Below are 22,500 nucleotides of genomic sequence, written 5' to 3'. Positions count from 1 at the left end.
CAGTTGTATTGATAATCTCTGCATTGTCCTATAGATAATATGATGATGATGATGATGATGATGGTTATGATAATAATAATATTACATACAGTACATAACTTATACATCTTACTTACACACTACTATATACATATAACTACTACTATATACTACTACACTACTAACTTACTACTACTTACTAATCTATACTACTATACTACTACTACTACTACTACTAACTACTACTATATATTCTACTATAATATATACATCATAAAACATACTTACTATACTATACTACTATTACTACTATACTACTACTACTACTACTATACTACACTATACTACTACTATACTACTACTACTTACATACTACTACTATACTACTACTACTTACTACTACTACTATATTACATATATATTATATATTTATATTATATATTATTATTATTATTATATTATAATTATATATATATAATATTATTATATTATATATACTTATACTATATTATTATTATCTATTATTATACTATTATATTATTATATACTATTATATATTATATTATTATATTATTATTATTATTATTATTATTACTCATATTATTATTTATTATTATTATTATTATTATTATTATTATTATTATTATTATTATTATTATTATTATATTTATATTATTATTATTAATTATTATTATTATTATTATTATTATTATTATTATATATTATTTATTATTATTAATTATTATATTATTATTATTATATTATTATTATTTTATTATTATTATTATTATTATTATTATTATTATTATTATTATTATTATTATTATTATTATATTAATTATTATTATTATTATTATTATTATTATTATTATTATATTATTATTATTATTATTATTATTTATTATTATTATTATATTATTATTATTATTATTATTATTATTATTATATTATTATTATATTATTTATTATTATTATTATTATTATTATTATTTATTATTATTATTATTTATTATATTATTATATTACCATATTTATTATTAATTATTAATTATTATTATTATTATTTATTATTTATTATTATTATTACCATTATTATTGTTATTATTATTATTATTATTATTATTATTATTATTATTATTATTATTATTATTTTATCATATTATTTTATATTATATTTATTATTATTATTATTATTATTATATATTATTATATTAGTATATCATCATCATCACATCATCATCATCATCATCATCATCATCATCATCATCATCATCATCATCATCATCACCATGATCATTATCAATATCTTTATTATTATTCACCTTTTTTCTAGCAGTTATAATGCAGAACGGGTTATAATTATGATGAGAAAGTCGTATCTATTTTATTTATCAAGTATTTTATTGTCAGTCTAAAACACTCACTGCTGCCCCCTCCGGTAGTCCCACCACACGTGTTACAAGATCGTTTGCAATTCAAGTGCATGTAACCGGGGTTAGCTCGACATTCGCCTCTTCTGGCCCACGTTGTACACGAAGGATGATTATCCTGACAACCTGAAATAATTCAAAGGAATAAGAATGTCAAATAGGGAATAGAAGTGTGATGTGAAGACACTGTTACCAATCTCCTTGGAAGTGTGAAACATGTCCTGTGGAGAGTTGGATTCATACTTATTGATCTGGCCCACCTAGTATATGAAGGATAATTATCCTGACAACCTAAAACAATTCAAAGGAATGAGTATGTCAAATTGGGAATAAAAGTGTGATGACAAGACACTGGTACCAATCTCATTGGAAGTGTGAAACAAGTCCTCCGGGGGCTGGATGCAAACTTGGTGATTAGTAGGACCCTTCCATGTGTTTAAAATCAAAATTTTTTTAAAAAGAGCCTTTATATAGCGCAATATCCACTAAACGTGATTTACATAGGTTCGCCGACCAACAGCAACACGTAACATATAGAACGAGACATGACGCCTGTTCGGCGATATTACAATTTTTTTCCGACAAAGACAACGCTGTTAACGGCCAGGTACCTGAGTACGGTGAGAGAATGTGAGTAAAGAGTCTTTTCCAAGGAGCGAGGTTCGAACCCAGGACCTTCCTATCCGAAAGCGAGTGTCATATCACAAGACCACATCGGAGCACAAAATGAAAAGTAGAAATAATATAAATGTTGAGATTTTGGCAATGTAAGAAAAAGGGAGCGATAGTGTGATGTCAAAATACTGGTTCCAATCTCCTTGGAAGTGTGAAACTAGTTCTCGGGAGGGTTGGATATACATTCCTTGTGCAAATGTTCTGAATTCAGAGTGATGGCACCTTGTTTTCTTGCCTAGATAAATGCTGATCGTCAATAAAGATCATCCATCCTCGCTCTTTAACATCCCCCCCCCCCCCCCCTCCCCAGACATAAGAATATGCCTAAATATCTCGGAAGAGTGGAATGTGTGACGTCACGACTTCTGATTCCCATAGATAATAATTTAAAAAATCAACAAACCCATATGCACCAAATCATGATAAGTAGTTCTTCAGAGGCATAAGACCAAAAAAGCCTGGGAGTTTATCCCGGTTTCTAGAGCTTTAAACGGACAAACGCATATTTTTTTTTGCTACACTTTCTTGTAAGGAATATAGACATGAAATCGTCCCAACTATCGAGCAGCCTCTGTGGTGTGATGCTAGCACGTCTGACCGGTAATCAGAAGGTCTGAGGCTCAATCCCTAGTCGGGGCAGGCTGATTTTTTGTGATAGTTATTGTTTTTCTTGTATTTTCATCTCTTGCTTTGTCTGTTTCATACACATTCAGATCTAGAAAAAAAATCTGACCGAGGTTACGAGTGTAGCGGGTCGTTGTGATGCAGCACGTAACATTGTAGGTCTTTGGGTATGGAGATCGAGTCCCCTTGCCGCCTCGTTGTTTGTTCTTGAGCAAGCCTCCTCACCCAAACTGACTTTGCACTGCTGCACTGCGGCTGACACCTGGGTTATTCCAGTCTTCCCTTGAATTAGACACTAAAGACGAATTTCCCCTATGGGATAAATGAAGGGAAATTGATTTCATTTTATTTATTTATTATATAAAGGGGGACCCCAAACGTCCATGGTCCCACCGGAGCCTTTCCATTATCACCTTTTCGTTTGAATTTTCACGATATCTGGCTTCATGAGCTTTTTTGAGCTTTTGTACAACGCAATATCCACTAAACGTACTCAAAGCGCTTCACAAGGGTTCCCTGGGCAACAGCAACATTTAACATGTAGGACGGGACATGACGCCTGTTTGACGATATTACAATTTTTTCGGAAAGAGACAACGCTGTTAACGGCCAGGTACTCATTTTGCCCCTGAGTACGGTGAGAATGTGAATAAAGAGCCTTCCCCAAGGACTGAACTATGTGCCGAGCAAGGCTCGAAACCAGGACCTTCCGATCCGAAAGCGAGTGTCATACCACAAGACCACGACCTAACCGCACAAACCATCTTAACTGAACATGGCAGAACTGCATCAAATATGTACTACTACTACTACTACTACTACTACTACTACTACTACTACTACTACTACTACTACTACTACTACTACTACTACTACCGCACAAAGGTGCAGCCCCCACCGCCCTCTTTGACAAATCAAGCCTCACCTGTTGGTCTCTGCGTTGGTCTCTGAGTCACGGGGGCAACTGTGGTCGCTCTACCTCCACCAGTTGTGGTCCCAGTGCAAGTCTTCGTGGGTCTTTGTAGACTACCCCCCGGGCACCAACATGTGCAGTCCTTTCCGACGAAACCCTCGCCGGGACAGTCTGCATCGGTTTTGGTGCAGCCACGAGTATCTGAAGGGAACAAGACAAAGCGATTAGTGAATGGGTAGTAGTATCAAGTAGTAGTAGTAGTAGTAGTAGTAGTAGTAGTAGTAGTAGTAGTAGTAGTAGTAGTAGTAGTAGTAGTAGTAGTAGTAGTAGTAGTAAGTATAGTAGTAGTAGTAGTAGTAGTATGTTAGTAGTAGTGTAGTATAGTAGTAGTAGTAGTAGTAGTAGTTAGTAGTAGTAGTAGTAGTAGTAGTAGTAGTAGTAGTAGTAGTAGTAGTAGTAGTAGTAGTAGTAGTAGTAGTAGTAGTAGTAGTGGTAGTAGTAGTAGTAGTAGTAGTAGTAGGTAGTAGTAGTAGTAGTAGTAGTAGTAGTAGTAGTAGTAGTAGTAGTAGTAGTAGAAGAAGAAGAAGAAAAAGAAGAAGAAGAAGAAGAAGAAGAAGAAGAAGAAGAGGGGAAAGGAAAAGGAGAAGAAGAAGGACGACGACGACGATACTGGTGTTGTTGTTGTTGTTGTTGATAATGATGATGATGATGATGATGATGATGATGATGATGATGATGATGATGATGATGATGATGATGATGATGATGATGATGATGATGGTGGTGGTGGTGATGACAGTGATGTATTCTTCAAGAAATATTGGGCATGTCCTTACGTCTTTTACAGTTGTACATAATATTGATGGATTTGATATCTCTAAAGCTGAGTGCATGTCTGTTTCCAATGACATTCTGATACTTGGGGTCAATGGTCTGAATGGTCAAACCTCCGTTGGTTGTGAAGGCCTGGAATAAGAAAATACTCACATTTTGGTGCTATCCTATGCTTTGACATAGTCAACAGTAAAAACGTTAAATGAATTATGTTGGACCATCTTATTGGTACACATTTATACTGTCTACAAGAAAGAAAAAAAAAAGAGATATATTCTGTAGTTGGAATCCTTGTTCTGAATCGTTAAACGCCCGTTGGCCAGTGCGCCTATGTGGTCTAGTGGTATGACAGACAGAATTGAATCCTGGCGATTGATAAAGGCGACATTTTGGTGTTATGGGAATTTATATTCTCTATTGTCTTCTGGTACATTTCTACTCACTTCATGTCTGTAATTTTAAACATAAGTGTCTGCTCCACTCACTTTTCTGAATTAATATTCAACCCCAATATCGGAGCTTAAGCTTTAGCATTACTGTTGGCTTGTAAACAAACTTCGCGGAGATGTGTGTCTTGAACCCATGACCTCAAGAAGTGGGGCGAGGGGCTCAGGGATAGACATGACGATTGAAACCACTTTTTGGAGTGGTGGATGGCATCGATTGCATAGCCAGGCGGAGTTATCGTACCGGTATGGTCGCAGATTCAACCCCCCATCGCCGCGATTCCGGACCTTCCGATTCAGAGACCGCATAGAGCACATACAAATCCCGGAAAATCTAGTGTTGGTTTAGTGTTTTGTGTGTTGGTTGGTGTTTTGGTTAGACCAGAATTGTTTTTCTTGATTGTTTTGTATTGCTCGTTGCTAAGTTGTCACTCTTTGTCAGTAGTCGTCACACGATGCTTTATTGTTATAACTTGTTGTTATTTATAATTATTTCCACGATCGTCATTATTATTAGTATTTATGGTGTGAACTGATATAACATTTTCGCGCCTTTAATGAGTATTGGTAAACTGATTCAACATTGTTGGTCAGTCTCTCTCCAAAGGTTGAAAGTGAAGGTTGTAACCCTCTCAATTTTCATCTAGGCAGTTTTAACTGCATATTTTAAAATATTCTTTTCTATATTTTCTTGCAAGTTTCGGGTTATAGCCCATGTTATTTCCTATAATGGATTGTCCTCACATTTTCGAAAACTTAACGCACCAAAAATTTGACCTGCCATACATGCTACTACTGTAAACTTCTACTCTACATGTTTTTCTACCGATGTCCTGTTATTCCACTGCATCGTTTTCTTCAATCGTCCATTATCTATTAAACGTCGTCTTCATCTTTATCAACAACAACGTTCTCGTTTTTCACTTCATCTGTGTGTATGGCAGCGTTCGCTCTGGTGCGATTCGTCATATTTTAATACGCAAATTAGTTGGTACCTTATATCCAACAGGTGGATGTTGTGAATATTTTATCTAAACTCATAGCATCAATAAGAAAGATTTTAAAAAACAAACAAACTATTGATTTGTATTTCCTAAAACCCTCATTGGCATGTGGTTCACACCGAAGGAATACTGTTTTGGGGCGATATGACACAACTTTCCACCTTCTCCTTTTTACAGAAGCTGGACATTATGGCCTGGACATGTCCTTAGAACGGATCCGAGTGCCAATCCCAGGATATCCCTCAGGTGGACCGCCCCCCCCCCCCCCTCATCCAGGGAAAGAGAAGAAGGGGCCGCCCCGCTGGAGACCTGGAGGAAGAGCATCGAAAGAGAAATGAAAGCTCGTGGTTTTTGTGTTGGTGACAGATGACAAACATAGCCTTGGCCCCCAACCGAGAAAGATGGCGTTCCACCGTGTCGGCCTTATGTGCTGATCAAGCACCAAAGAGTAAAGTAGGTATGACAAGTATGACACACCTTTGACATGAATAAATAAGCTGTAGACTGTTAAAAGCAAAAACTAAAAACTAAAAATAAATATAACAACTTCAAAAAAAATGAAAATTAATAAATAGAAAAAAACAATAATTAAAAAAACACAACAAAAAAGGACCAAATACGGAACGTTTCGGACTCAAAAACTTTCTTCAGTCAAGAACAATAACAACAACAACAACAACAAACAATAAAAAAATGGAAAATATTGCCGTCAATCTGGTGTTTTAAGCAATTTATTTATGTTTTTATTGGGGTTTTTTTTTATCACTATCGCTGTTAGCTCGTTCCGTGATTAGTATTTTGTTCATTTTAAAAATTATTTTGGAAACTTTTATATTCACTCTTAGTTTATTGCACAACTATACGAACCGTCTTCAAATCTGAAGAATGGTTTGAGCCTGAAACGTTCCGTGTTTTTATTTTTTATTATTTTTTTTTCTTGGTTGTTTTTTTGTTTGTTTTGTCTTTTTTAACAAAAAAAATAAATAATTGAAGCTGTTACTGTTATATTCATTATTTCTTTGTGACATAATATAAATATAATAGGACGAACCGTCTTCCCGTAATGCATAATACTGGTGTAGTCGTACGGGATCCCCATGTTCAAGATCGTGTTCCAGGTGTTCTTCTGGAAGTTGTAGTAGACCCTGGACGCAATGTTCTGTCTCAGAATTCTCACGTGGTTATCCCGGTCAGGCCGTGTCTGTTCGTGATGTAGCCCAAGAGCGTGGCCGATCTCGTGAATTATCACACCTTTCTATAGGTAGGTGAAAAAACAAAACAAAACAATAAGAAAATTTTTTTTAAAAAAACACACGAGATTTTATGTATTTAGAGCAAAATAGCCGCACAGAACAAAAAGAAACAAAGAAAGAAACGAATAATAAGCTGTGAACTGTAAAAAATGATATTACATGTATAAAAATGAATGCAACAGCTTGGTAATAGTAGTAATGATATTCATAATAATGATGATGATAATAATAATAATAATAATAATAATAATAATAATAAAATAATAATAATAATAATTAATAATAATAATAATAATAATAATAATAATAATATAATAATAATAATAATAATAAATAATAATAATAATAATAATAATAATAATAATATATAATAATAATAATATATAATAATAATAATGAATTGATGATATATATGTGATGATGATGATGATGATGATGATGATGATGATGATGATGATGATGATGATGATGATGATGGTAGTTTTAATAAAGTTTTATACTGCATAATAACTCCTCAAAATTATAAGCATAGATAGTAGTTTTAAAGTTTAGGCACGAGGGTTTATCAAAGTAGGCGTATTGATGCTCTAAGGAAATCCTAAATAGGACTTACGTGTCTACAATTTGGTGCCAGTCCAACTGTTTGAGCTCCTCCCACCATGCCTACACGTGAGTAACATCTGATTTTAAAAAAATAATAAAATTCCCTTTATTCATCCCATAGGGGAAATTTGTCTCTAGGGTCAATTCCATGGGAAGACAGGAATAACCCAGTGCACTTCGCGAAGTCCCAGATTTGAGAGTGTTTTGCCATAATGACGGTCATTTAAATCGATCGATATTTGAAGGATGAGTTTTCTGGCCAAATTTTAAAACGTGGGTTTTTCCAGAGCACGGCAGAATACGGCGATCAAGTCCAAATTGGCTTCAAATCGAGCCAGTTTCTTTGTATCTTTGTTTTCCTTTACTCGCCCATTCGTGGAGCAAATTTTTTATTTTTCATTCAAAACTAAGAGTGCTCAGGTGATTAGGTGTATACTGCGCCCAAGGTCGGGTTGACCTCAAATCGAGACAGTTTATGTTGAGATTTGTTTTTCTTGACTCAGCAATACGCTTCAACAGTCGTAACGTCACTTCCCTCGCTGGCTCTAAACTATCCGAACAATGGCGGACGCCCTTATAAAGTATTTCTCCGACGAGCATAAAAGCGTATCCAGAGGGAAAAAAAAACATAATATATCTGATCATGTTTTGACTTTTACAAATTCTGATCACAAGACATATGAAAAGTTCTAGCCAGCGTGAAGAATAAAAAGTACCGATTTTCTTTGTTTAGCACCACGATGGCCGCCGTTGCTGGGCGACGTGACATCAGACTATTGCATCCAATTGCAACTTCTGCATCTTTTATTGACATGGGAAAAGTGTCAAATGTATCATAAATTTACACTATCGTCTCTCGCTTCTAGAAGGTGTCCAAAAGTGACTTGAGAACGGTATAAAATTAATCATTTCATTTACTCTCTACATTTTCTTTATACTTTTGCTTACATGACATACTTATTATTTGAAGCAGTTACATGGTTTTTGGACAAATTTAAAACGACTTCTTACAATTGTTACATTGCCGTAATCGAAAACACATTTTTCTAATTTTGCCCAAACACTCTTCCTTCAAATATCGATCGACTTCATCTTGTCAAAAACTTTCAAATCGTCAAATCAAAAACTCTCAAACCTGGGAATTTAAGTTTTCAATAAGTTCCAGGTTTTGACTGTTATAATGATAGCGATACCGATAGTGATACCGATGGTGTTTATGGTGACAATAATTATAATACTAATTTGTAATGATTATAATAATTACAAAAGTAATTTGTAACGATTATAATAATTCATAATAACGATAAAGATTTATATTGCGCATCTGACTCCGCTCTGATTTGAGGTTGCGGAGCGCAATATATGATATAAAACTATTATATATTATTTTAAATCTTATTAAAATATTATGTCTCTTTTAAGTTTGTCCCTTTACAATACCATTACAATCTCGTTACAATATGTTTAGTCCGTTACTCGGCCGACATCAAACCGAAAAACTGGAGCGGCAAAAGAAAACTAACATGTGTACATACATTTTAGTCCCCGTAGGCGCTGTAAATTCTACCCACTATAACCGTTCCATGCATCACCCATCTCTGGATGCTACTGCTGAGCTATAACCTTTTTCTAACGGCCTACACAATCAGCTGACAGCTGTGGGGAATCAAGCCCTGGGACATGTATGGATGAAAACAACCCACACAACGTATTCACAGTTAAGACTTAAAGACGACACCAAGACTATTGTTGGTACATCAAGGGGCCGTGATGACAAAACCTTTTTTTAGTGTCTAAATTATCATTCAATACTTTATTTTATTGTACATAAATATAAAAACTAAAATTACGCCCTAGCGTTAGTTCTTGAGAGAGTTATATAATTGTTAAATTACCTTAACTAGAAATAAAATATTAAGGTGCCAAATTAGGGAGGAGGCATTGGTCTAAGATACAGATTTGTAATTATGTATGAAACAGTGCCAGACAAAGCAAGAAAGACAAATACAACAACAAAAAGTTACTGAGTAAACACAAATACAAATGCAACTTAGACGTCTATGTCTAGAAGAGAAATTTCACATTGTAAAAATAAAATTCAAACACTACTAGGGGGGAATTAGGCTAAAACCATACAATGTCGGGTTGAAAGTATGAAAATTTGCATACAGATTACCAAGACCCATTAAAAACCCATCTGCTATAGAACCACAATCAATCATAACGTTTCGGTTTAAGGCCTTAAATTGTCCCTATTACAGCTATATTAAACAAGGGAAATAACTGAGTAAATACATATATTCTCGTCATATTCATAGTATTAGGGGAAATTAGGCTGAAACAATGCACATTGGGATTGAAAGCATGAAAATTTGCATACAGGTAGCTAAGACCCATTTAAATGGCACCTGCTATAGAACCACTCTCGCAATTTATTATAACAGTGCGTTTTAACATTTTTCCCTATATAGCATTACTTATCCAAGGAAAATAACAACGAGAATACAATTTGCGTTCAATAATTTAAATATATATTGATCACCATTTACAGTAGATAACAAGTGGCTTCGGGTGAGAACAGTACAGACACTGGACGTTTCAGGGAAAAAACCTTCGTCAGCAATAAAAGGAACGTTGAAAACACATAACAAAATATTGTAGGAAGTGTAGCGTATGTATTCCTGGATGGTTGAAGCATGAGACGTTCGCGTGGTGTTATCTAGTTGACATACGAAAAACGTGTCCCATCATTGTCATTATTTCTGAAAACATGCAAACGCATTCCTTTTTTAGTCATATTTTATATTCTTCCACCCCCTCTCTCTCTCTCTCTCTCTCTCTCTCTCTCTCTCTCTCTCTCTCTCTCTCTCTCTCTCTTTCTTTCTTTCTTTCTGTCTTCTTTCTCTCTATCTATCTATCTATCTATATATCTATCTATCTATCTCTCTATCTATCTATCTATCTATCTATCTATCTATCTATCTATCTATCTATCTATCTATCATCCCTATACTTTCTTTCTTTCTTTCTTTTAAAGATCTAACAATATTCAATTATCAATTATGAGAATTTCACGTGGAATACACAACTAATGCTACAGTTTAAAAACGCTACATCGACTGCACAATGGTTCACAAGCAAGACACGTAAGACCTATTTCATACAAAACAAGCAATCAGAACATTTTTTGACAACAACAGATAGAACAGTCGCGGGTGCTTTTAGCCGAGCACTCAATTATACCCGAACGAGCAAGCCATTTGTGTGCAGTGCCTTACTCAAGGACACACACGGACAGATAGAACATGCTCCCATTGTCACCATGCTGTCAATAACGAAACGTCCAAAGTTTGACAAAACACTGCATAGTAACGATTGATAATTATCATGATGATAATGATGAAGATGATGACGATGATGATCATCATCATAATGGTGACGATAGTCATAGCGTTCTAATACAATTTTATAGGTATGCCGACTCCATACTGTCATCAAGTTTATCCCGGTTTCTATAGCCAGAAACGGACAATAGCAATTGTATGATACCATTTTCATAGGTCGTTAGACTATCGCAAAGTACTTTCCGCCAGATATAACAGAAAAAATAATTAGGGGAAGGGGGGGGGGGAGACAACACCGGTTGCCGGCATTTAATCGAGCTGTATTCTGCGAGTCTGTTTGTCTGTCCGTCTTTATTAGTGTAGTTGATCTATTTCTTATAAAAACTCATGCCAGATAGAAATCCCTCTAAACTAGCAAAATTGAATAAGATTAACGACTACACAATTTCGGTAGTTCGTGAATCGAAAGTTTAGGGAAAGGAAAACATCCGGTTTGACGCTAAAATTAGTCACCAATGAGAATCCAAGGATGACGTAAAACAACATTGGGTCACCTTGTTTTGAATGTTTACACATTAGGAATTAACGAATTCTTTTGTCGTCCATTTCAAAATTTTCCAATCTTAAAAATCTTGTATCTCAACTAATACTGATCTCTCTTAGTGGTTTTATATCATAGATTACAGGGTTTTTCATACTCTACAACATATGTAATTTTCATGTTTTCAACCCTTTGCACAATTCAATTGGTTTTTAAAACCTAATTCCTCCTACTACACGCCACAGTATTTGGAAAGAGAGAACTCTTCAACACATGCTTGCACATATAAAACGTTCTAATTGCTCACTACAAATTACACAACCCAGTGAAACATCCATAACCCCAGAGTACGATGAGAGAATGTGAGTAAAGAGTCTTTTCCAAGGACCTTCCCATCTGAATGCCAGTGTCATACCACAAGATCACATAGCCAGACACGTACCATAGACTATAGCCAACATTTTATTCGTTCTGATGTCTTTTGTATATCACAAAATGTATATAAATATTTCTCTTTTTGTGAATGTTATTGTTGTAAAAAGTTAACGTTGTCTTGTCGAGCTCGGTTTGCCAAAAAACAAAAAGAAAAAAAAATAATGTATAGCATAAACTTACTGATTTTGTATTGGGAATGAGGGAAAAATGTTTTTTTTCTTTGAGTGTTGTTTGGGTATGAAGTTTTGGGGTATATCCTGACAAAGAGGAGAGAGTGTTAAAATAAAACGAACAACCAACCCCCCCCCCCCCCCCCCACCCACCTTAAAAAAAACAAAAAAAAAAAACCTGCCTGACATCGCGAGGGTTTGTGAACCAAAATCCAATGGTCGCGGTGAAATAGGAAGTACGGTGATAGTTTTGATGCAGGTCTGACTTATGGACCTTGTTAAACACATTGTTGTAATGGACAACTTTTGCATCATTTTTTTATTATTACTTTTAGATTTCCATTACAACAATCAGCCCATAAGGTATTGAGTTATCAGACCTACAAATAAGTGCACGTCGTCTTGAAGGGTTATATATCGTGACTCCAGTCTCAATATATTTCAGTCGACTGGCACTTTTACCAGGAAGTAATAAACAAGAAGAAACCATTATCATTGCTCTTCCTTCCCCTCCACCATCGACTTTGGAACTCCCTACCAACCATTTGCAAACAAGCCCATTTGACTGATTACTTCAAAAATCCCTCCCTGCTTCCCTCTAAAACCCATGTTACTTAAAAGACAGCCATACAATCTTCATCCTGAATGGAAGAAGATAATAATAATGATACACGAGGTAAAGATGGTATTTCAACTTAAATGTACTCATGTATATGCGAAGGCACTCAAAGAAAACATATCCATAACAATAACCGGAATCGATATGTCCGCAGCCTTTGATACGATCGACAGAGGAAAACTTTTGGAGATATTAAGAGACATAGTAGACGAAGACGAGCTCCGAATAATCCGATTTCTCCTCAGCAACACAAAGATACAACCAAGGATATACGGGGCCACAAAACAGACGCAGTTCGAAAGTAACATCGGGACCCCCAAGGAGATAGTCTGAGCCCGATTCTGTTCACAATATACTTAGAACACGCTCTGAAAGAAGTTCGAAAAGTCATTCCAAAACCAACGACTCATATTGAGAATGCAATCCCTAGAGAAATCGCCTATGCAGATGATGTAGATTTTATTGGATCAACACCAGCAAATATAGACATCATACAAAATACCCTCATGAAATATAACCTCCAAGTCAATGCCAATAAAACCGAATTTACAACAATATCGAGGAACAAAGAGGAATGGAAAAGAACAAAGAAAGTCGGCTCAATAATTGGAGACACCGAGGATGTACAAAGAAGAAAACAGCTATCAAACGCCGCACTCAGTAAACTCACCAATGTATGGATTAGAGGTGACAAAATAAGAGAAAAACCAAACTGAAACTGTACCGTGCTCTTGTAAAACCGGTACTTCTGTATAACTGCGGCACTTGGGCGTAGACAAAATCCGAAGAAGAATATCTGGATGCCTTCCATCGCACACAGCTAAGAAGGGTACTGGACATCAAATACCCAAAAAAGATCTCAAATGAATCACTCTATAAGATCACAAAAGAAAGACCAATCTCCCTTGACATTTTACAACAACGATGGCAACTTTTCGGTCACATACTACGCAGGGACAAAAACATACCAGCTAACCAAGCCATGTCGGGATATTTCCAAAAACACGGGAACCTTTTCAGAGGAAGACCGATCACAACACTCCCTGTGATCCTAAACAAAAACCTCACAACACTTGGACAAAGCATTAGTCTCATAACGGCAGGGGACCTTGAAAATCTGAGAACCCTAGCAGAGGACCGGCAATATTGGAGACACCTCACACAGGAAATACTGGAAACAGCCAAGGCGACCCGATCTTTCGGTCGAGACGCGAAAGGCATCTAAGTCAAGTCAAGTCATGTATATGCGGTGTACAAACATATATCTTTAACCGTGACATGCAAAGGACACACACACACACACACACACACACACACGCACATACACACGCTTATAGAAGATAACCATAATAATAAAATAATGCATAATATATACATACAATATTGAAAGTCATGTCAACAGCAGTGCTAACAAGTATTATTCGTCATATATAAATCTCCCATCATATAATTCCCTGTCTACTAACACCTTGAAATAATCCTTAGATTTTGCATTCTTTGTTTCAAATTAAATCCCCACGAATTCTTCTATATTTCAAACTGGGTAAGTCAAGAAATTCTAACCTTTCCTTATAAGATAAATACTGTATTGTATAAATCTTTTTGGTAACTCTCCTCTGTACACTTTCAATACTAATAGATTGTATTTTATATAATGGGCTCCAGATGCAATTTCCGTATTCTAGAATTGGTCGAACGAGCGATTTATACAAATATAAAAATGTGGTTTTATCAAGACTTATAAAGGTTCTATATAATATTATTCCCATCATTCTGTTTGCACGGCTTACACAATTATCAATACGTACATCAAAATTCAAAAGTGAATCAAAAGTAACTCCAACATCCTTTTCATAAGTCACAACGGAAAGTAGATTTGACATAGAAATATCGGTAAAATAATTATGACATGGATTAATTTTTCCTACATGTAATGTAATGCCATGTTGTAGACCATTTGAAAAGTAAAAATATATCATTTTGTAGAATGTTATGATGTTCAGTTGTACTATGGATCTTCGTATCGTCTGCAAACAGTTTGCAGGCTGAATTTATGCCACATGGTAAATCATTTATATATAAAAGAAATAAAAGTGGTCCCAATACGCTTCCTTGGGGTACACCGCTAATTACATTCTTAAAATCCGACCCCACCCCATTGACAATGACTCTTTGTATTCGATTATTAAGAAAGTCTTTAATCAAGTTAATATATTCCCTTCAACTTTAAATCCATATGCTTTGAGTTTAATGAATAATCTCTCATGAGGTACAGAATCAAAAGCCTTGCGGAAATCAAGATAAACAACATCAATGCATTGATCATGATCAATTAACTTGGTAAAATCCTCCATCACCTGTAAAAGTTGAGTAATGCATGATCTCTTTGATCTAAAACCATGCTGGTTATCGTTTAGCATCGTATGACTTTCAAGAAAGTCCATTATTCGGTCTTTCAAGATAGACTCCATAACCTTACAGAGTATGCATGTTAATATGATGGGTCTATATTTTGCAGCATCTAGTTTTCTGCCCATTTTATGAATGGCAGTAACATTGGCTTATTTCCATTCAATGGGTAAGGTACCAGATTCAAGAGACTTATTATATATTGTTGATAGCGGCTGTGATATTTCAAAGGTCACTTCTTTCAGTAAACGGGGATGAAGGGAATCGGGTCCCATGCTTTTAGTCACGTCTAAATTCAACAATTTGGCAAGTATGTCTTCTTGTCTAATATAAAAATCTGGGACATTTAATTGATTTGTAACATTGAAAGTTGGTGTATTTGTAGTATCTTCTTGAACAAATACAGATGAAAAATAATCATTTAAAACATTAGCTTTATTACATTATCTTTTTCGTCTGTGGTGTTTCATTCATCCTGTTTTGTTGATAAAGGGGAAACCAAAACGTTCAGTTGATCTGCTTTTGTAATTAAATTGAAGCTTACATTCAAGTTTCCATTATTATTTATAATCACAAGAAACGTTGGAATATCATAGGAACGAAATACATTCAAATATTTAAAAAATCCATTAAATACTATATCAATAATGTTGACGATGTAGATCTTTTATACAAGAAATTTTAGAATTAGTAAAATAATTAAAATATTAAATGACCAGCATCAATCACTAAGACCATCAGTTATTATGTTAGAAAGGAGTGGTCGCCCTTTCTCTATTTCAACAAAAACAGAGAGACACAGAAAATCGTTTTACAGTGGTGAAATTACTCATATAAAGCGCGGCTGTGGTTGTGGAACCGCTACTTGACTATATATACATCATATTTCCATTATCTTTTCATCTTATCGTGTAAATTATAACACGTCTGTAAAATTTCCTTTTTGGATGCAATAAAATATTATTATTCGTTATATTCATATGAGAAGGAATGATCTCTGGAAATCATCAAACCTTAGAAATATTATTATTGATTATCTGTAAGGTGTCAAAGCTATGGTGATCGCTGTGTTGGACAAAACAAAGGGACGGACTATAAAAGGGTTCCCCTTATTAGATCGAAAATAAAATAAGCAGAAGTAAATAAAGGTAAGAATTCAAGATTAGAAATAGAGACATGTCTTTCATTTTTATATATAATCTTTCTCATCAATGTGATTTCCTCTTCTTCTTCTTCTTCTTCTTCTTCTTCTTCTTCTTCTTCTTCTTCTTCTTCTTCTTCTTCTTCTTCTTCTTCTTCTTCTTCTTCTTCTTCTTCTTCTTCTTCTTCTTCTTCTTCTTCTTCTTCTTCTTCTTCTCTTCTTCTTCTTCTCTTCTTCTTTCTTCTTCTTCTTCTTCTTCTTCTTCCTTCTTCTTCTTCTTTTCCTTCCTTCTTCTTCTTCTTTTCTTCTTCTTCTTCTTCTTCTTCTTCTTCTTCTTCTTCTTCTTCTTCCCTCCTTCCTTCCTTCCTTCCTTCCTTCCTTCCTTCCTTCCTTCCTTCCAAAATGGCACTCAAACAGAGCGGACACACCTCAGCACTGAAATACATAACGCACGCCACAACACCAAAACAAAACAGAGAAAGGAACATAATATGGTTCAACCCGCCTTTCAACGACGCAATCACTTCAAATATCGGCAAACAGTTTCTTGCACTCATTGATAAACATTTCCCGAAGAACCATAGCCTGCACAAAATAATCAACAGAAACAACGTCAAGATAAGCTACAGCCGGTGCACAAAACATAAAACAAATTATTACCAACCACAACAGACAAGTCATATCCGAACCCAACAATATCAATAAAAATAAAGACAACAGCAGTTGTAGAAAGAGTGACAATTGCCCTCTAAAAGGAAACTGCCAAAATAGCGCCATAGTATACAAAGCCACCATAACCACTGACAACACCGCAGCACAATACATCGGCAGCCCAGAACCCCCATTCAAAACAAGATACATTAATCACAAAGCCTCCATAACACATGAAAGCAAAGCAAAAAGCACCAAATTAGCAATGCATTATTGGGAACAAATAAACACTAATAAAACACCAACAATAACCTGGGAGATTGTCACAGGCAAAGCAGCCCTGACAGATGCGATGCTAGAAAATGCAACCTGTGCATAAGAGAGAAACTGGAAATACACAACGGAAGTAAGGATGCAAGAATATCAACATCAATCCCAAAGGGAATAAAAATCATTCTACGGATAATATGCCGACTGACGGCGTGGATGGAAGCCACAGAACCATATTTTTGGCCACATATAAGTGAGTGACCCCATTTATATGTTTATATTAGCTCTAACCAACATTATCGAGCACTCTCCAACACTCAATATATATATATATATATATATATATATATATATATATATATATATATATATTGTCACTCACATTATATATGGCCAAGACGTACGTTTCTGTGGCTTTCATCCACGTCTTCAGTCGGCATAATGTCCGAAGGAAACAAATGTATTCCTTTTGAGGTGTTTACACTCCGTATGTCCTTGCTTCCGTTGTGTAGTGGTGATTAGTGTTGATGTGTAGTGACATTGTTGTAGTGTGCTCTCATTGCTAATATTGTGAGTGTGTGTGTGTGTGTGTAAATGTGTGTGTGTGTGTGTTGTGTGTGGTGTATACATGTGTGTGTATGATATTGTTGTGGAAAGTGGTTGCGTGGGGAGGCGTGGGGGGGGGGGGGTATAATAGAATCGGGAAGGGAGGTGAGGGAGGGGAGGGGGGAAGGGTTATTTGACCTTTTGCGTTTTGAGCTTGAATTTATTAGAGTGTCTGCACATTGTCATTAGTTCTGATCTTTTGTTTAAGGTGCTATTGTTTCTGTGGTTGTGTAATAATATTTCCAGTTTCTCTGTCAGGCACAGGTTGCATTTTCTAGCACCGCATCTGTAGGGGCTGCTTTGTCTGACGACCTCCCAGGTTATTGTTGGTGTTTTTATTAATATGTTCCCGATAGTGCATTGCTAATTTGGTGCTTTTTGCTTTGCCACCATGTGTTATGGAGGCTTTGTGATTGTTGTATCTTTTTTTGAATGGGGGTTCTGTGCTGCCGATGTATTGTGCTGCGGTGTTGTCAGTGGTTATGGTGGCTTCGTATACTATGGCGCTATTTTGGCAGTTTCCTTTTAGAGGGCAATTGTCCTTTTTCTACAGTTGCAGTTTTCTTTATTTTTATTGATATTGTTGGGTTCGGATATGATTTGTCTGTTGCAGTTGTAATGATCTGTTTCATGTTTTGTGCACAGCTGTAGCTTATCTTGACGTTGTTTCTGTTGATTATTTTGTGCAGGCTATGGTTCTTCGGGAAGTGTTTATCGATGAGTGCAAGGAACTGTTTGCCGATATTTGAAGTGATTGCGTTGTTGAACGGCGGGTTGAACCATATTATGTTCCTTTTTCTGTTGTGTCTTAGTGTTGTGGCGTGCATTAAATTTATGTATTTCAGTGCTGAGGTGTGTCCGCTCTGTTTGAGTGCCATTTCGTAGTCTTGTTTTGTTTCGTTGAATATGTTTTCATATATATATATATATATATATATATATATATATATATATATATATTTGGTCTAACCTAATAAGACATAACGGTATTTGATAAAGTAATAGATTTCTGTATATTCTAGTTTATTTTATTCTATTTTTTTTTTCAGAATGTATATCCTTTTACTCATCATCGACATTCTAGCAGTTCTATTCAATATTGTCTACATCATCGCAACGAGGATGCATAAGGAAACCACGCGAACATTTCGAGGTTGTCTGTACAACATGGCCACGATTAACATAATCTTAGGCTTACTCTCTTTCCACAATGATCTTTCCGTTTACCTTGAACTGACGTATAACATGTGGCAGTGTCTATTTCCATATATTGGGTTATACGTGACATTTTTCGCCTGTTTGGGAACGATGATACTCATGGTCTTCGAGAGAGTCATCGCCGTACAAAAGCCATACACATATAAACGTGTTTTCACAAATAGAACAGTTCGGTCCACGATGTGTCTGATTTGGATAATGTCTTTTATAGCATCGTCGGTTATTGTGGGTGATTTTATTATCGGATTTACCATGTACAACTCAACACACTGTACAGTCAAAGCACTGTTCCCAAAAAGATTCGCTTTACATTATGTCGGATTTGTTCTCCTGGTTTTCGTGACTGTTATGATTGCAATAAGCTTTGTTCTTGTTGTCAATTTAATCAAAGTACCCGACACATCAACTAGAATTGTGATAACGCAAACAAAGCGAGCTACATTAATTACTCTCGGATCATCTGTTTCTTATACAGTCACCGCCATATCATTATCTGTTACTTGCTTATATTCCGGCTTCTCTGATGAAAGCATTGAAGTTCTTTCCAAGCTTCCTGCACTTCAAGCATCATTGACACTCTCAAGCTGTGTGTTGTTTGTGGACCCTATTATATTTTTCATCGTTATGTGTCTGTATAAGAGACAAAGGCGGGTTGTTGCTGTGGGTGTTAATCTCAATAACCAGGGGGATCTTAATCGCATCAGTTATACTTGACTGCAGCCTGTATGCCAATTAAAGGGAGTGTGTGTGTGGGGGGGGGGGGTATTAAGATATCTAGTCGTTTATATATTTGGGTAGTGTGGTTGATATAAAGAATGGGGGTGTACAAAAAGTAACCACAAGAGTGCTCGACTTAAAGATAAATAATATAAAGCAAGATTAGCCGTTTCCATCTGAAGAGCAGCAGTTTCTAATGGTCCCACATTACAATAATATTACGATGATCTATCCAGGAGCGAATTCGTTGCCGCATAATTTGTGTATAGTCACAAAGGAGCCCAGTGGCCTCGTGACAACACAACGCTCAACCAGATGCTCTGCGGTTTCAAGTGCTTTGCCACAGCGCAGACATGAAGAGGATTTGTTGACATCCAAAGAGATCAATATGGCCGCGAATTTGGCTTCAACAGTCGTGACGTCACTTCCTTCGTAATGACTCATAGTAACTTAGTAACTGGCTCTAAACTATCGGAACAATGGCGGTCGCCCTATCGAAACAATGGCGGACGCCCTTATGAAATATTTCTCTGATGAGCATAAAAGTGTATCAAGAGGAGAAAAACATTATAAATATGACCATGTTTTGACTTTTATACATTCTGGTCACATGACATATGGAAAGTTCTAGCGACATGAAGAATAAAAAGTACCAATTTTCTTTGATAAGAACAAGGCTGCTCGCCGTTGCTGGGCAACGTGACATCAGACTATTGAATCTAATTACCGACGTACATCTCTAAATTAAAGAGTGAGAAACCAACTGTAGTATATCGCCATATCTGGACTCAAGAGGCAATCCAACGACTGAACGGCTGTTTTGACTGTACTCGGTGGGAGACCTTGATGGTAGAAGGAGACAGTATTGATGAATGGACCGTAACTGTGACATGTTATATTGCATTTTGTGTGGATTTATGCGCGGAAAAAAAAGAAATTAAGATATTTCCTAACAATAAGCCATGGGTTACAAAGCGACTTAAATATTTACTCAATGAAAAGAAAATGGCCTATATGAGTGGTGACATTAAACTAGAATTTGAAAAGGGAAAGGAGATCAGTAATACAATAAAAGAAGAAAAGATTAAATACAAAAACAAAATGGAGCGACAACTGAGATCGGGCTGCGCAAGGAAAGCATGGGAGATGATAAAGCAAATGGGAGGAGTAGACCAAAAGAAACGAACAAGGAAATACGAAAACTTATGTCAACAAATTAAATGATTTTTACTGTCGTTTTGAGAGGCTCCCATATGTGCACAACGGTTTGTCAAATAACAATGAGCCACCTCCAGATGTTGAAGAAGAAACTGTAAGCTCCCTCTTCCGGCGATGTAAAGAACATAAAGTACCAGGACCAGACAACATTACCGGAACTATTTTGAAAAACTGTCACCAACAACTGGCCATACCTTATACAAAACTATTTCAAAGGTCAATCGAGAACAATCAGTGCCAGTACTTTGGAAAACATCGATTGTCGTTCCAGTTCCAAAAAAGCGTTGTCCGACCGAATTGAACGACTTCCGTCCAGTGGCATTTCATCGCTTGTAATGAAATGTTAAGAAAACAATTTAAAATCTGAGCTCCTACAAAAATGTTATGACCTGAAATTGCTAGATCCGTACCAATTTGCATACCAGCAGCATCTCAGTGTAAAAGACACACTATTAACCCCCACAAATTCGATCTCAATACACCTTGACCAAACGCCCTCGAATTACGCCAGAATCCTGTTTGTCGACTTTTCGTCAGCTTTTAATGCCATGAACACAGATATTTTGCTTCAAAAGTTGTGCAACATGGATATTCAAAACTACCTTATTAAATGGTATAAAGAGTTTCTGACCGATAGACCGCAATGTGTAAAATTGGGTGAACATATCTCCAACAAAAGAACGTTGTCGAACGGATGTCTCCAAGGCTGCGTGAGTTCCCCAATCCTGTATATCTTATATACCACCGACTGCAGACCATCCTTTGAAAATTGTTTTATAATGAAATATGTAGATGATACTGCTATTCTTGGCTTATTAAAAGATAAAGTTACCGAAAAGAATTATTTCAAACAAATAAATATATTCACCGATAGGTGTAAACAAAATCAGCTTGGATTAAATGTTGAAAAAACGAAAGAACAGGTGTTTGGTGTAAAAAATAAAAACGACTTAAAGTGTGTGACGATCGGTAAAGATGATGTTGAGATAGTTGACTATTTTAAATATTTAGGAATAATCATTGATAGTTCCTTCAATTTCTCTCAACATATTAATATAATATCTAAGAAAGTTGCCCAACGATTATGCATCCTAAGGAAATTGAGAACATTTCAAGTAAGGAAGAAAACTATGTTAAGAGTTTATGACTCATTGATTAAGAGTGTAATTGCGTTTGGCTGCACCATATGGTTTGGCGGATGCCGACTTAAAGATAAATCAAAAATTTCAAAATCTATCAAAGAGGCATCAAAAATAATAAACCATCCTCTTGATGGAGTAGAAAGAATTCATGGAAAAGCAATAGAAAGGAAAGCATTCTCAATTACCAACAATAAAAAACATATTTTATACCATGAATTTAGTCTTTTACCATCTGGGAGAGGGTTTTGTCAGATTAAA

The 22,500-nt window shown here is 35.7% G+C and overlaps 2 protein-coding genes across 3 annotated transcripts in view; both read right to left on the bottom strand.

Annotated features, from left to right (window-relative positions):
* The window catches only part of LOC144980147 (pre-mRNA-splicing factor SYF1-like), a 130,982-nt gene that overhangs the window by 81,627 nt on the left and 26,855 nt on the right, over positions 1-22,500 (bottom strand). The gene's annotated exons all lie outside the window — the stretch shown is intronic.
* LOC144980148 (uncharacterized) overlaps positions 1-22,500 on the bottom strand; it is a 45,650-nt gene that overhangs the window by 5,164 nt on the left and 17,986 nt on the right. For both annotated transcript variants that reach the window (XR_013646829.1, XM_078927710.1), the window contains exons 7-12: positions 7,772-7,838; positions 6,957-7,160; positions 4,458-4,587; positions 3,634-3,822; positions 1,404-1,535; positions 1-28 (exon numbers count right to left, since the gene is read on the bottom strand). The exon at positions 1-28 is cut by the window's left edge and continues 101 nt beyond it. Coding sequence is in view for 1 of the 2 variants with exons in the window: in XM_078927710.1 (XP_078783836.1) it covers positions 1-28; positions 1,404-1,535; positions 3,634-3,822; positions 4,458-4,587; positions 6,957-7,160; positions 7,772-7,838 (750 nt within the window). In the remaining variant the exon portion in view is untranslated. The remainder of the gene's footprint in view (positions 29-1,403; positions 1,536-3,633; positions 3,823-4,457; positions 4,588-6,956; positions 7,161-7,771; positions 7,839-22,500) is intronic.

This window comes from Berghia stephanieae, chromosome 9 (assembly GCF_034508935.2).
Source record: "Berghia stephanieae isolate SIO BIC M18660-M18661 chromosome 9, UCSD_Bste_1.3, whole genome shotgun sequence".
Taxonomy (NCBI): Eukaryota; Metazoa; Mollusca; class Gastropoda; order Nudibranchia; family Aeolidiidae; genus Berghia; species Berghia stephanieae.
The sequence above is the reverse complement of the archived record's forward strand: the minus strand, read 5'-3'. Positions and strand labels throughout refer to the sequence as shown.